At 44.4% G+C, this 15,437-nt stretch overlaps 1 protein-coding gene and 1 non-coding gene across 3 annotated transcripts in view; one reads left to right on the top strand and one right to left on the bottom strand.

Moving 5' to 3' along the window:
• Positions 1–12,822, top strand: part of LOC144121025 (cytochrome P450 3A41-like) — a 31,809-nt gene extending 18,987 nt beyond the window's left edge. Inside the window, exons 8-14 of one of the 2 annotated variants that reach the window (XM_077653932.1) lie at positions 989–1,104; positions 2,867–2,957; positions 3,427–3,584; positions 6,233–6,321; positions 7,458–7,595; positions 8,455–8,617; positions 11,987–12,822. In XM_077653932.1, the coding sequence (XP_077510058.1) occupies positions 989–1,104; positions 2,867–2,957; positions 3,427–3,584; positions 6,233–6,321; positions 7,458–7,595; positions 8,455–8,617; positions 11,987–12,097 (866 nt within the window). In that variant the 3' untranslated portion in view covers positions 12,098–12,822. The remainder of the gene's footprint in view (positions 1–988; positions 1,105–2,866; positions 2,958–3,426; positions 3,585–6,232; positions 6,322–7,457; positions 7,596–8,454; positions 8,618–11,986) is intronic. The other variant, XM_077653931.1, reaches the window with a different exon arrangement.
• On the bottom strand, positions 5,645–5,718 carry TRNAN-GUU (transfer RNA asparagine (anticodon GUU)). Its single transcript has one exon. It is a non-coding gene; the product is annotated as a tRNA-Asn (tRNA).
• Positions 12,823–15,437: the final 2,615 nt, after the last annotated feature.

Below are 15,437 nucleotides of genomic sequence, written 5' to 3'. Positions count from 1 at the left end.
ATGCAGCAAGCGCGCTGCGGGTACTGCTGATGTGTTTCAGTCTTTGTCACTGGTATTGCTATTTTTGGCTGCCTACACATTCCGCATTGCTTTTTTTTATGGTTCAGGAAGCCGCGTTACTGAAAAGTACCGTCTTGGAAGATTTGGATTATGCGCAGCCGCTTGTTTAGACTCATTCAGATTCGAAAGCAGTATACTGCTATAGGACAGGCAATTTTATCGCCGCGTCTTAACACAGCTACCCTTAAGGACAGCATTCTTATATCTGATCATTAAAAATGCTTCAGTGCTTGCTCCTATAATTCATCGTTTTTGTGCAGACCTTGCCAGCTATATCTGGCCCACTGCGGATTAAAAAAAATTAACTAAAGCGCTGCATATTGTGGCCCACACACACGCATAAAAAAATAGAATCCGCGATTATGCAGGCGTTTAAAAAATGCAATTTGCACTTAAGCGAGGTATATTACCTCTCCCTCCTATCCTCTCTTCCTGTCCCCTCATATCGTTCATTTAATTTCTACATCCTGCCTGCTATCCTTGATTTCCGCTGCCCGAGCTCAGGTGCTTCAGTATCGATGGCAGATGCCGAGGCTAGCAAAAATCGTTTCGTACCTTTTTATTATTACTTCAATACACCACATTGCTACTACTTTAGCGACGGGCTAAAGATGCCTTTAATCTTTTTCTTTTGTCGTCGAGGCCTTTAATTTTTTATGACCCTTGCTTCCGCCAAGGCAATAAAAACAAAAAAAAAGCCCACTGCACTCACCACTCGTAAGCATTCACAGTTGGTTTCATCCTTCGGTGCGGTGGTGGTGGAGGACGTGGAAGCTTTCCCTCTTTACTAGGCTCACTTTATAATTTGTCTTCTATTTGCTCCAGTATATTATCGAGCTTAAAGCATTTTGCTTTGTTTTGTGGTTTATGGGAATGCTGTAAATCAATCGTTTGTTTTGGTTAACCAAATGTCGGTTTGATTCCACAGTTCTTATGCCGAGTGTCTACAAGATTCTGCAGCCGGACTACCCTCCAAAATCGAGCACCGATATCTTTAAGGCGTTCGTTTCACACCTGATTGAAGAAAGGAAATCAAAGAACAAGGTAAGGGGCACGCACAGTCACCTGATATAATTTTCGCCATACTTCTTTCCTGGCTGACTTTTGCCCTGCTCGAAATTATCCCATCCCCAAATCTGTATCATAGATGAAGGCGTGTTGGCATTTTGCTCTTTATTCAAATACTGTACCATTTCAAGATAGCAATAAGAGGAATACAATCTTCCTCAAAGGACACACCACCGATCGAAACTTATGAGACCACGGCGAAAGCAAAAACTTAAGGGGACACGCAATCTCCTCTTCAAAGGGCAACTGCTTAGGTTTTAGAAATTGACGGTCTTAAAGGGGTTGACTGTGTGACACTTGCAGGTAAACCACGCGAAGTCATTCTGAGTTATCATTTCAAATGGGGATGTTTTCGCCAATTAAAATCGCGATGGACTTCATGCTTCTCCGCCATCGTAGGTACCGGTACATTTTCAACTCTTTAACTCCTGTTTTGAACGAAAAAAACAATGTTACCAAAGAAAAAGCGTGCCAAGCGTTGTTCTGCACCATCCAGAGAGGCATGGGAGGGTGTGGTGGACGGCAGCGGTATTTTGAAACCTTGCTTTCAGGGACGTCACGTCAGGCTATCCTGCACTGCTCTGCTGCTTTCAGGAGAAGCCTATAGATGAATCGTTGATTACATCACTATTTTAAATGCTAGCTCAAAAACACTTAGCGTGTTTTACCTACAGCCTCTATAGATTTGCATCCCAGACTGTCGCGTAATTCTCATAAAGGGGTGCAGTTGCCTTTTAAGGGTAATATCGTTAATGGAGGCGTTCAGTATCCTGGGTTCCTCTTGGCGTCGCACTTCGCATACACGAAAGCTTTCACTATCACTCAACGCTTAACCTACCCTTAAGAAGTACAATGCGAGAGAATTAGAGATCCTTCCCGCGAAAGTAATTTTCAGTCGCCTACGTTCTGCCTACATGCCTATATTTGCGGAAATGGTAATTATCTACTTCAAATGCACAGATAGCTGGGAGTTCTCATAACCACTCCTGGCGCAGTGGTGCAGCGTTTAAGCGATGGACCACTGCCCCGGAAGGTGGCTGTTTTAAACCCAGCCGCCGGTGGGGCTCGTGAGGACTAGGTTTCTTTTTCCGAGCAACTTATCTCGATCGTCAATAATTTAACTGGCAGCTACCATGGTGGGCAATTAGCTCACAGTCTGGTTGGGAGGTTGCCACCTGCCAAGGTGGGATGGTTGTGATGGCGTCGCATGGTCACGTGACTTAGATGGCGGTTGAAGCACCTGCTTTGCCTGGCACGCCAGCGCCGACGCAGATTTTTTCGTTAACGGGACCATTAATGCTATCGAGTTAATATCCTGGCTTATGTTGATTGAATGGGGTGTGATGTTTCTAATACAAGGAGGAATTGTTACTTCCTAATTCAGGCGACTCTCTGGGGTGAAACTTTACCACTATTGGTGTATCCCTTTCGTTCCACGCTTTCAATATGTCTAATATTAAAGGTAATATAAGACTAATATGTATTAAAGCAGCTGAAATATTTGTGTGTAACAATAGTTGAGGACGAAAATCTGGCCGTGTTGGCTCAAATTTTTGACACAGTAGCAGCGTGAAAAACAGTGCGGAAAAATTTAAAAATTGGTGTTGCGTTTCAGGTTATTCCGAAACGCAACACTTTAGAAATCGTGCGGCCAGAATTGGCCTTAGCCTTAGCCTTTTTAACATGCCTTTTAACATTTAACACAATTGGGCGGCATTTCACACTCGTCGAATTTCAGAAAGAAGACGACTTCCTGCAGGTGTTCATAGATGCGGACTACGACTGGGATATTTCTGACGGCGACAAAACAAGCGATGCCGAGAAGCGAAGTAAGAGCTTCCAGTCTTCATAGCCATATAAGGGAATATAAAAATTGCGCACTTAAAAATACACTCTTTGTAATATGGGTAATAATCTGCCTTGAGGGATTACTTTACTCATTTTCAGTCATCATGAATAGGCGTTTCCAAGGTACCGAGTAAAACACAAAGCAAACCCTTTTAACGCTTAATATCCCGGACCTCGAAATGAGCGTGGTGTATGTCTGAAATTTATATACATGAAACGCCAGACCTAGCTGAGTTTTTTGGAAAATTTGTATCCTCAGAATTATATGCCGAACCTCGAACGCGAAACTTCACTTAATAGCTTGCACAGAATTGTTGCACCTGTGTTCGTTAGACTTGGTTGCAGTCATCGTGCTCCTATATTAACTGCGCGGCTTGACACCGAGAGAGAGGGAGGGGGGGGGCAGTCGACAGAAAACTGAATATGTCTTCCTCTCAAATTCATGTGCAGGGATGTCACTAGACGAAATAACAGCCCAAGGGATTGTGTTCTTCATTGCCGGCGTGGAAAGCGTCTCGATGACGACGACCTTCACTGCCTACTTCCTGGCTCTTCATCCGGAATGCCAAGAGAACGCCATCTGTGAAATAGACAGAGTGGTTTCCGAGGTATGTCGCAGAAAACTGGACGCCCATGCTGCGGGAAATGTATAGGCCAGCTTCCAGAAGCGTCACTATAAAGGAGGTTGTGTAATGCGTATAGAGGAAGAAATTTAGGTGTCACTGTAAAGGAGGTTGTGTAATGCGTATAGAGGAAGAAATTTAGGTGAAACTGAAATGATTCTATTACACTGCACAGCTTACGCAGACCTGCTGTCCTTTAGTTTTCAGACCGTGGCAGTGCGGCACAATGTTTGAGCAGGCTACTGTTTGACATTGTATTGACACTGGGTTCGTGGCCCACAATACGTTTATTTTCCGGTAATGCTTTGCGTCAAGCTTATGGAGCAATTCGGAGCCAAAATTTTGGCGACTATAGAGCTGGACTTGTGTTCAAGATTTCTGTGGCACAAAAAAAGAGCCGGGCCAGTGAGTAAGCACGCCTTGAGGCGCTTTAAAATTTGTGCCAGTTTAAGTTCCTCGCGTGACATTAAACGTACATTGAGGACAAATTGGAAGCTGCAGCGACGTAAAGTTTTTTTTCTTCTTTAGCACAGGTCCCTTAGGCTACGCTACGTCACTCTCGATTTCCAAACTCTGATCACGGAGTCTCTTCATCGGTCTTGACGTCACTAGCTTGAGTCGATGACGGGAAAAAAATCCTCCTTTTTAAAACCTGGTTTTCTCAGCAATAAGTTGGTCTTTTACCATAGCCAGAAAAGGGTGTACCAGAGTTTTTCATCAATAGTTTCGCTAAATAGTCAATATTTCCCGAGATCAAAATTTGGTGGAGCTGTTTCGAGTGCCCGTTCGAGAACCTATAGTAGCAGTAGCTTCACAGGGCCAATCACTTTTGTGATTGTCTTTACGACGACAGCTGCCTGAAAAACTTCGTCCATGGGCGCCGTCGGCGTTGACGTAGTAAACCGGACTTCCCCTCTTGCTTTTTTCCTGCGCCCACTGCTCGGAAAAAAAAGAGAAAAAGAGTAGTATCAGTCTTTCCATGAACTGTAAGGCACAATGAGAAGCTGCGTGGGAGCTTTTGATATGTGATCGATGTAGGTCTGATATCCGAGGCAATCTGGGGATGGAGTAAACCAAGTGAGGACAAAGGCGGAGGGTCGGAGGTACGGGACAGCTAGTGCTCCCGCTCGCTTGGCGTGGAGGAAGAAAATTCTGGAAGTTTTGTAGTCTTTTGTTTTTCTTTTCCTAACGTCATCCCAAGTTCTTCCATACCCTCTTAATCGTTCGAAATGCGACGTGCTATACCGAACCACTCAAATTTCATAGCTTGTATTCCTAGCTGCCAGGGATAATAATGTTGATTGTAACTCTGCGGGGATTACCAGTTTGACGAATAAGAGTTTTTATAATTACGCGACTGTAAAAATTGTGCTGAAATGGTCTGCTGAGCTACCCGGAGTTCCCAGTGGGGTCAATTGTCTTGACTCTGTGGCTTAGTGTGGTCAATTGTCTTAACACAGAGAGGCAGTAGAGACAGGACAAGTGGACAAGTGATACTTGTCGTGCATCACTACGAACACATTCCGGCTCGTCCAGTACAGCGGTTTTTTTTTCATCGTGGATGATGTCTTTTATGAATCGTGATTTTATCTCTCACCAATGCGATTACTGTGCAGTTATTTTAGACTAAAGGCGCACTAAGCCACTTTGAAAGGAACGACCGCGGAAAGGGTATTACTGTTATAACATCATGATCGTAAAACAGACGCGACCGCAGTAACAGTACGACTACGTGGGTAGGACCGGCAGTACGCTGAAAGCAACGCTAACGCTTTTGTGCTTTACACTTTTGGGCTTATATGACCCATTTAATTGAATTTTAGAAAATGCCGCCATGTACCGAATGGTGATACAATCGGTACAAGCTCTCCCCTCGCCTGGTGCTCGGCTTAATCAGGGTGAAATGCTTGGGAAATGGGTCTTTGACCCCACCTTGAGAAGTCGAAAATACCTTGTGCCATAGATGCCCAATTGCGCCATAAAAGTCCATAGACATCATCTGAATTTTAGAAGAACAAAATGGCTGCAGGTAAAAAAATTGCACTCGCCCCCAGGAGGGCTCGAACCTCCAACCTCTCAGTTAACAGCCGAACGCGCTAGCCGATTGCGCCACGGAGGCAGGACGCCAGTTTTAGTAGTCTAGTGCCTATCCAGTTTTGCCTCTGGAGCTATATTACACATTGGCGTGAATTGCACACTGCAAAAAATAAGATGGTAGGGTGACATTAATTTACCCACAAAAGTGTGCTGCCTCTACTGTAATACGGTTTTAATTCTGCTTATTTCTTTTCTTTATAACTTCTTGTCTAGGAAACGCTCACAGCCCTTTCATTTTCATTTAGACTGCTTCTTGGCACTAGACACGATTGATTGCAGCGATGCATACCTATAATAACTATATAGCTAGGTCAGGCGGCGAGACGTTAGCTGCGGCCTGTTCAATTTGTGCAAAGTGAAGCCTCACGGAAAGCTCTAGAAGCAGCCTATAATAAATCAGAAGTATGATTTTATGGAGAAAATGTGAATTATGATGTTGCGCGTTTATAGTTTTTCGGCTACCAGTTTTACTTGATCGGCAGTGCAACAAAGAAACTAACTTTAGATCACGACAAATTAATGTTTTTTTATTTCAGAAGGGATTCACATACGATGCTCTACAGGAGATGTATTACCTGGAGGCTTCAATCAAAGAGGCGATGCGCCTCACATCGCCGGATCCAGTGTGAGCACAGCAGATATTGTATTTCTTCGCATGAAGTTCCATTCCGTGTGTAACTACAAGTTGTAGCCTGGTAAAAAGCCTGAAATGCGTTTCGACACTGCTTAAACGTTGTTTACTGTGCTGGCTAAGCAGGGAGAAGCGCATGACAAGCACCAACTGTCAAGGGCCCGCTGTTAAAAAAAAAAAAAAGAAGTCGGGTATTCCTTCTTGACTAAGTTTGGCGAACTGCTGTTTGGTACAAAGCTGATTGCTTCTACTATGGACGATGTTAAATGTAGTAATCTGCACGTGAGGGGGTCCGAATAATTCGCCTCATTACAGCGACTTTTTCTCTCATCCTTCTTTCACTCCTTTCTTCATCCCATCGCTCAGGGTGTGATACGGGTTTTCACCTTCAGTGAGACAGTTATTGCAACTACTCTTCCTGTATAGCAGTTATTACTATTTTTCAAGAGCGCGCGCATCCGTTTTATATCTTATATAGCATTCTCATCACCCAATATCCCAGTACTGGTTTTAGGCTAAAACCTCTTTCACTCCCTCCTTTATCCCTTCCCTTACGGCGCGGTTCAGGTGTCCAACGATATATGAGACAGATACTGCGCCATTTCCTTTCCACCAAAAACCAATTTAAAAAAAAAAAACACGTGTATCAGGTATGCCTGGAAGTTTGTCAGCTCTCAGAGGCGCAGGTCTCGGGGAACGGTGCATCTATCATAAACATTTGTTCACTCGATTTGTACGGCTGCAAGTCATGAAGTTTCTTTCTGCCAACGTCTATAATATTTGTGTGCACAGCACCGCTATTTTCCGAGCCCCAGCTTTAATGGGAAGAATAGTACTCCGCCTTCGGCAAGCATGTCTGATTCCGATCCCTCTATCACGGTACTGCTGGGAGGATACGTTCTGACGCGATCTTCAGGAAGCATAAGAATTCTGGAAAAGAGGCTCATCTAGAGGAAACCGACCAGACAAGTGCTTCGATCGTACCCATTGTCCTGTTGGTCGGTCTAGTGAAAAAGCGTCCTTTATATTTCCGCTTTATTACACTGCTTACATTCTTGTAATAACCTAAAAGAACTCCGGTGCAGCACCTTTGCTTGAACGAGACAGTCATGCGCGGTCATTTATTTCAGAATCATGCGTCTCTGCACAGAGGAGACGACAGTCGCCGGCATCCGCTTCACACCGGGCATGAATGTGGATATTCCTCTGGCGGGAATTCATCTCGATCCGGAGTACTTTCCTGATCCGAACAAGTTTAATCCCGAGAGGTAAGCCTGCGCTCTACCAGCATGAATGTACACATATTTGTTAACTATTCATAGGATATTCTCCGCTCGGAACATTTGGTAATTAAATTGAATTCGCAAAGACACCTGACATATTTTTTAAATAACGTTCATAAGAAACACTTTAAATGTTAGTTGAAAAGTCGGATCCTCATATTGCTGCTATGGCTTGCTCTTACGCGTCTTTTGACTGCCATTTTTCGCAAGTACTGCCGCGGCCTCGAGTGTCATACAAGAAATGAAATGTTTTTTTTTTTTCGGAAAAGGAAATGGCGCAGTATCCTCCTCACATATCGGCGGATACCTGAACCGCGCTGTAAGCGAAGGGATAAAGGAGGGAGTGAAAGAAGAAAGGAAGGGAGAGGTGTCATAGTGGAGGGCTCCGGAATAATTTCGACCACCTGGGCATCTTTAACGTGCACTGACATCGCACAGCACACGGGTGCCTTAGCGTTTCGCCTCCATTGAAACGCAGCCTCCGCGGTCGGGTTCGAACCCGGAAACTATGGATCCCTTTCGAGATAGATTTAAGGCGTAAAGGACATATGTCTCTCAAAATTAACTTCCACCGCGGCTGTAATCAGCTTCACCTTTCTTGTTATCTTGACCTTGTTAGCACAGAAGCTAGATATTTATCACTGTGCCACTGTTAGTGGCAAAATAATGTAAGAAAACGTGCGTGATAAAAATGTAATACGAAAGGAAAGTTCGTAAATGACCCGCCTTCTATAGGCAAGTGTTCGATGCTTTGCAGAAATTGTAAGTCATGACTTTCTAATTTCATTTCATTTCCTCTGCGTGACTGACAGGGCTTCTTGATGTCTTTATTGGTGGTTATCAGGTTTCTGCCGGAAAACAAAGACTGCGTGCGGCCGTTCACGTACATGCCCTTCGGTGCGGGACCACGGAACTGCGTCGGCGTGCGGTTGGCCCTGCTGCAGGCCAAGGCTTACCTTGCTTGCCTGCTGCGTTGCGTGAAACTGGAGGTTTGCCCGGAGACTATGGTAAGACTTCTAAACGATCGTGAAAGGGCTCTATATAAGACTTGATGGTTGGCCTTGCTACTACAAAGTTAGGTGCATCAGAATTCATGACACAAAAATTAATGAAAGAAAAATACAGCACGAAATAGTGTAGCGAGCGCTGACTCACAGCTGAAATGTTATTCTGATGGAAAGGCGCTTAAATAGAAGACATGACAGGGTGGGTAACAGGGCTGCTGCAGCGATCACCGGCAATCAGTGTGGTCGCGTCACAAGGTGCCAAAAACAGGAACAAAAAAAAAGCGATAAAAAGAGGTTATAAAGAGCCACGATAATGTGGTCTGGTAACAATAACAAAACAAAACAAAACCAATGAAGAATTACCCAAAAGGGCGGGGAATGCGTTAAAACCATGAAGGGCACAGAAGAAAATATAAAAGCGAATACATAAAAAATGAAGAAGGTAAAAGCTTTAAAAACGTGTCCAAAAAGGGCGAATTAAAAGCGTTAAAATCTTGTAAGACGCTGCAGAGGAAAAAAAAAAACAAGATAATGGCAGCGCCAACAGGGGATCAGTGAATTATTCAGCTTATGTGGCACAAAAAAAAACCTTAGGTGTTCGTCAAGTCACCCAGAAAATTCAGCTCTTTTTTTACAAGGAGAAGGATGGAGTGCTCACGCATTGTTCACTGGCATAATGGATCTTGAGAGCTTCGACGATTTCCCTCGTCAACCTATCTCGTGCTCGGCCGATAATGGTGCAGCGGTTAAAGTCAGGGGTGCAGATCCTTTCAGGGCTGTTTTCTGTGATTTTGCACTTCTTACAGTACTTAGCCTGGTGCCCAGAAATTGCTGTACTTTTAACGTTGCTTTGATATTCTTGGAGACGGATATTGATACACTTTCCAATTTGACCGATATACCTCTTCCCGCATGACGCTGGAACGAAGTAAATTATTCCTGAATCACAGGGGACATATTGGTCAGAGTGTTACACCCTTCCCCCTCGTGGTTCCAGCTGGTTATTCACATTGGAACAGAGGACGGAAAGCTTGTTGGGAGCCGTGAGGACGACATCCACGCCGGCGCGCTGTGCGACTTTCTGGAGACGATGGCCGATTGTGTGGAGGTACGGCATCACCACAAAATTTTTGCGCTTATTGTTTGAAGCAGTAGGTCCGACGTGCTGCCGGGACTTCTTGATCATGGAGCCGGCTACGGATACAAGTAGATGTAAAGGGTAGCCTGCTGTTAAAAGGCGATCGGTCTGGTTATTGAAGCTGTCCATGAAGAAATCCTCACATGATTTTTGCAGCGCGTTTTGGAAACCCAGTTTTACTATGCCCCGCTTGACAAGTTCTGTGTGGAGCGTCTCCTGCGCATCGTCTTACAAGATTTTAACGCTTTTACTTCCCCCTTTTTGGGCACATTTTTAAAGATTTACCTCCTCCATTTTTTATGTATTCACTTGTATATTCTCCTCTGTGTCCTTCACAGTTTAAACGCATTCCCTGCCCTTTTGGGTAATTCTTGATTGGTTTTGTTTTGTTATTCTTACCTGACTACCGTTCTCGCGGCTCTTTACACCGCATTTTTATCGCTTATTTTTCTTTTGTTCCTGTTTTTTGCCATCTTGTGACGCGACTACACTGATTGCCGGTTTTCGCTGCAGCAGCTGTTACCCACCCTCTCATGTCTTCTATTTAAGCGCCTTTCCATCAGAAAATTTCAGTTGTGAGTCAGCGCTCGTGTGTGTCGTTTCTTCGTGTGGCCGTGTTTCATCGCGCTGTTTCTTCGTTTAAATATTTAGCAGCGGCTGTACTCTCCTCTGCATTCATGTCAAACATTGTGATACAGACGCCCACTACATCTTCGTCTTTTATATGCAATGCTGCTCTCGGGAAGCGCGGTTCGGGTGATAGAGCGGCGTGCGACGACGAAGAACGCGGCGCAGCTGTGGGGTCTCTCTGGTTACCATGGTGTCAGCGCATGCGCACAACCGCTCATTCGCGTGACGTCACACTCGGCTTTGACGGTGGAGCGGGCGCGCGGCGACGGCGAAGCCACAGCACAGCTTTCCTCTCTCATGCACCGAGAATGCTCGACTGGTAGGCCAGTGTAGCTCTCGCTACAAAAATTTCCATAGATGGCGCGAGCTACACCAGTGGGTCGCGACCTACACCAGTGGGTGAACGAAGCAACCGCGCTTCGCGCAACTTGCAAGGCGTCCGTCCTGCGACTGAACCATACCCACAGGGAGACAATTACAGACGCTGTGTTTCTGTAACTTTCTCCTCATTGATATAAAAAAATCGCCGCGTATAGTACATGCTATTTGTCCTCTGTGAGTCATCATTTTTTACCGATTTGCCCTTAGCGGGTCTCTGGACGCCACTAGAAAATTTATGGTGATCACAATTCAGCCAATAAAAAATCTCAACGTGTTAATTACAAAAGAAATTAACAAGCGATAATGGAGTCATCACGGCGACACCTAGTATGTGATCCGGCCTCTAAGTTTTTGATAAGTAAGTTTGAAATCAGATGCAAAAATCAGGATGTGCAATCAGAACTGAAAGGTTGTTATTGGACTCTAGAGAAATGTGCATAGGCAAAAAATTTCAGCTTGCATATTTCTTTCTTTCAAATAATGCATTAGAAGTTAGTACATATGGATTATTACCCCGTTGTTTGCGCCTAAGAATTCTACATATTTATAATTGAATTTATTCTTCATGTTGTTTCGGTTTCATCAACTGAACGTTGTAGTTGGTGTATAGGTCACGGAAGGCATCAAATAAACGTATTATATCTGCCGATACGCCGTTTGTTGTCATTTCATCTCTTGAACCAGGCTGGCTTAACCGTTGTTGCAAATTAAAACAACGTATCAGCAATTATATCGCAGTGTTTCTGCCTCACGTGGCTTAAACACCAACTACACATCACAGCCATCTTAGGTTGACGAAACCGAACCCGAAACCACACCGAGAAGAAATTCAATTGTAAATTATTTAACGATCTCAGTGATTACTACACAGTAATCCGTATATTTAATGTCTAACGCGGCATTTGAAGAGAAAAAATCCACAACTAAAATTAGGTGTCTATAGTCCCTTAAATGGAATACAGGGGACTGGGGCTTCTTTACGTCCTGTGGCGAAGAGGGATTATCTCGAACTATGCGCATATTAGTCGATTCCAGCAATGTCTAGAAACGGTCTCAGGGGCCTTCACGCGCGATGCACATTAAAGGAAGAATCTTAAAGTGTTTGCCAGCTGACGAAACTCGCCATGCGCTCGTTATATTTACAAACTAGAAGCCGAAAACATGCCCTTTTCACGAGGTTGCTTGTTTTTATGACCTGACTGTCTTCATTTTTTGTGCAGGTACCACTGAAGTACAAGCCTTCCCGGCTTTTTCCTTTCACTGATGGCCCAGTTATTCTTCGTGCTGTTCCACGTCACCCTCATGCAAATGGAACTGCGACATCGTCTTGAACGCCACAGGAGAAGAATGCAACTGGATATTGTGTCCCCGTTTCTGAAAACGGGTGCTCAAAGTGGAAAGTGAAGATCTTGGCGGCGGTCTTGTCAGAACCAAGCATGCGGAAAACACCATGATTTCATGGAAATCATAGCCACCAGCCGAACAAAGTCTGCTCCATGACAAATGTCTTTGCCTGTGATGTCCAACCATGGATAACCTGCGCCAAAAGTGGCCCTCTGTTCTTCCCAGAAAATTTCTGACATTTTTCTTCCGCATCTCAACTTTTCCGTTCCTTAATGTCCACTCAGACACCTTGAAAGGCGACTCGCTATTACTACTGCGAGATTCACCATCAATGCCAATATTCATTTACTAATTTCAGCTTGAGTACAATGAATCTGCGTTTGTTGTCTATTAATCGGTGCTTTATTTACCTGTGTTGTACCCATCATTTTCCTTTCTACCGCTCCCTGCCGCATTTCGATGCAGGCGAAATGTAAAAACACGTGTGTGCTGTGCGATGTCAGCGCGATTTAAAGAATCCCAGGTGGTCTGAATATTTCAGGAGCCCTCAGCTACATACAGCGTCCCTTATAGCTCATTTGTTGCTTTCGAACGTTAAGCCCGCCAACTCAGAATATCGATTGTAAACGGGATTTTCTTTCTTGAAAAATGATTACTAAGCAGGTATTAAAATTTCAGGCAGCGAAAAATGAGCGCCTCCGAATATCTACCATCTCTCTCTCTCTCTCTCTCTCTCTCTATATATATATATATATATATATATATATATATATATATATATATATATATATATATATATATATATATATATATATATATATATATATATATATATATATATAAATATATATATATAGGCTGCCGCTACCAGTGCCAGTTTTTATCGAGTGCTACAATAACGAGAAGACTTAGGAGTTCTGAGTTGACACTGTACATGGGGCTTCCTCCGAGCTATAGAAATGGCGTCGGTGCAGCTGTTTTAGTGTCATAAACTAACTTGGACGTTCAACTGCCTTTCGGCGAAATTTGTATCAAGGAGGACCTGCGCCATTATATAGCCTCCAACGTCGAAGGGTGGGTGCTCGGAAAAACGCGCTGCTTCTGGTGCATGGTCCTGGGCAGGCATGGCTGGGTCAGGTGCCAGGTGCTGCTTTCTAGCTATATACCAGAGGGCATTTTGAAGAAATCATTTTCTGACTTTTAGTGACAAGATAATACACCCTAAAGACGAATACGCTTACGTGGGATTAAAAATGAGCAAGCTGTCCTCTAGCGCACATCCTTAGTAGTAGTTTACTCCCTTTTTACTCCCATATAGGCGTATTCGTGTTTAGAGTGTACACTCTAAACGGAACTCTCATATAGGTGTATTCGTGTTTAGAGCGTACACTCTAAACAGAACTCCCTACACTCTAAACAGAACTCCCATATAGGCGTATTCGTGTTTAGAGTGTACACTCTAAACGGAACTTTCATATAGGCGTATTCGTGTTTAGAGTGTAGTATCTGCATCAGGCTGCAGAGAAAAACCCCTCCGAACGCAAGCAGCCAAGTGCGTTTGTTTTTTCCGCTAGCCTGACCATAAAATGTGAAGCAAGGTTTTCAGATGCCCTGAGAGACTCAGCGGACGAGCCTCAATATTAGTGCTACTACTTAAGCAACATGGCTGTTCCCTGGTCGAGATATGTCTCTGCCTAGAAACTCAGCTCGAAACGTCTTCACCGGAAGCAGCCCCGCTGTACATCCTGGCTACAGAGAATTTGGGCTTTTATTGCTCTTGTGCTTGCGAACACACACAAAAAATACTTCTCAGATAATGCAGCACCAAATCGGGCAAATGGTTACTTTATGTTTTCCGATTTCGGTACCATGTACTAGCTTGCCGATTTTCTGAGTTGGATCGCAACTGCCGGAGTGGTCATGTGGTCATTACGGTGCGTTAGGTGGAGCAAGATTACTGGTAGCGTGAGACGAAAGGGCGTCTCTCAATGGTTTACATCGTCTTAAACGGCGGGCCTGGGAAGAAAGCATCCTATAAGATGGATGGATGGATAAGGCTGAACCCTTTAAATCGGGCGGTGGTTCAAGCCACCTAGCCATGACTTGTGAAATTTTACTCTTGTCTTGATTTTAGATACCAATCAGATAATCTTAGCTTGGTTAGTCCTACACGATTAAAATCTACTTTCCCTTCACTGTCCTTAAACCACAGTGGTTTGGATAAATCAGCCCCGCTGCTTTCCGCTGTCAAGTGCTCAGCCGTTTCCTCCTCCTCTCCGCACGTAACGCACAACGTGTCTATACGTCTTAGTCCGCAAAACTCCCGTCCTGGCCTCAAACAACAAAGAACTTCCCCTACAATTATCATAGACATTTTCTTTGGCAATTTCTTGCTTAAAGATCCTGTATGTCCCCAATGGCGATTTCGTCAGCATCCCTGTTTTCCACAGAGTTCTCTCTGGTTTTTAACCTTTTTCTTCACCGATAATTGCTGATTTGACCCCCCCCCCCCCCCCCTTACTGCCGTCCAGCCAGATATTTGCTTGTCAGCTTGCTAGTTCGCTTTCTCCATTTCGTGTCAACATTCCTTATGTGCAAAACTTTCCTAGCCCACTGCGTTTCCCCCATTTTTTCCCAATCGCTCCTCAAATGCTATCTGACTGTTAGCTTCTCTGCTCTCGAACAACGCCCATCCTATATCACTCTGTACCCCCTGATTTGGTGTATTGCCATGTGCTCCCAAATCTAGCCTCCCTACGCCGCATTCTTTGATTTCTAACCATGCTTGAACATCTGGCCCCATGCACAGGATCGCTCTGCCGAAAGTCACGCAGGAACCATCACCCCTTTCCAGATCCCTCTTACCACTTCATACCAATTGCAATTCCACAGCGCCCTATTTTTCATGACAGCTCCATTCCTACCACCTTTATTCATTACATATTTTTCAGGCTCTGTCAGATATTCAGCACCGTGATTTATACACACCCCAAGGTACTTTTACTCATCCACTACTTCTAGCGCGAACTCCTGTATTCTATTCTCGCCGCCCTCATCATTAAATATCACGACTGCAGATTTTTCCTTACTGAACTTGAAACCTAATCTCTCTCCATCTATACCACAACTGTCTATCAACCTCTGCAATTCTTCTTTGTTGTCAGCCATTAGCACTATATCATCCGCGTACAATAGTCCCGGTAATGAGTGTTTAATCAGCTTTCTTTGCTTGAGAAAAGAACGGTTGAAGCCCAGTCCCCTCCTCTGGCGCCGACTGGCGGCGTCGCCGCGAGTGCGTGCCTTCTTTCTTCCCCAAGGACGCATTTC

Source organism: Amblyomma americanum, chromosome 2 (genome assembly GCF_052857255.1).
Source record: "Amblyomma americanum isolate KBUSLIRL-KWMA chromosome 2, ASM5285725v1, whole genome shotgun sequence".
Taxonomy (NCBI): domain Eukaryota; kingdom Metazoa; phylum Arthropoda; class Arachnida; order Ixodida; family Ixodidae; genus Amblyomma; species Amblyomma americanum.
The sequence above is the reverse complement of the archived record's forward strand: the minus strand, read 5'-3'. Positions and strand labels throughout refer to the sequence as shown.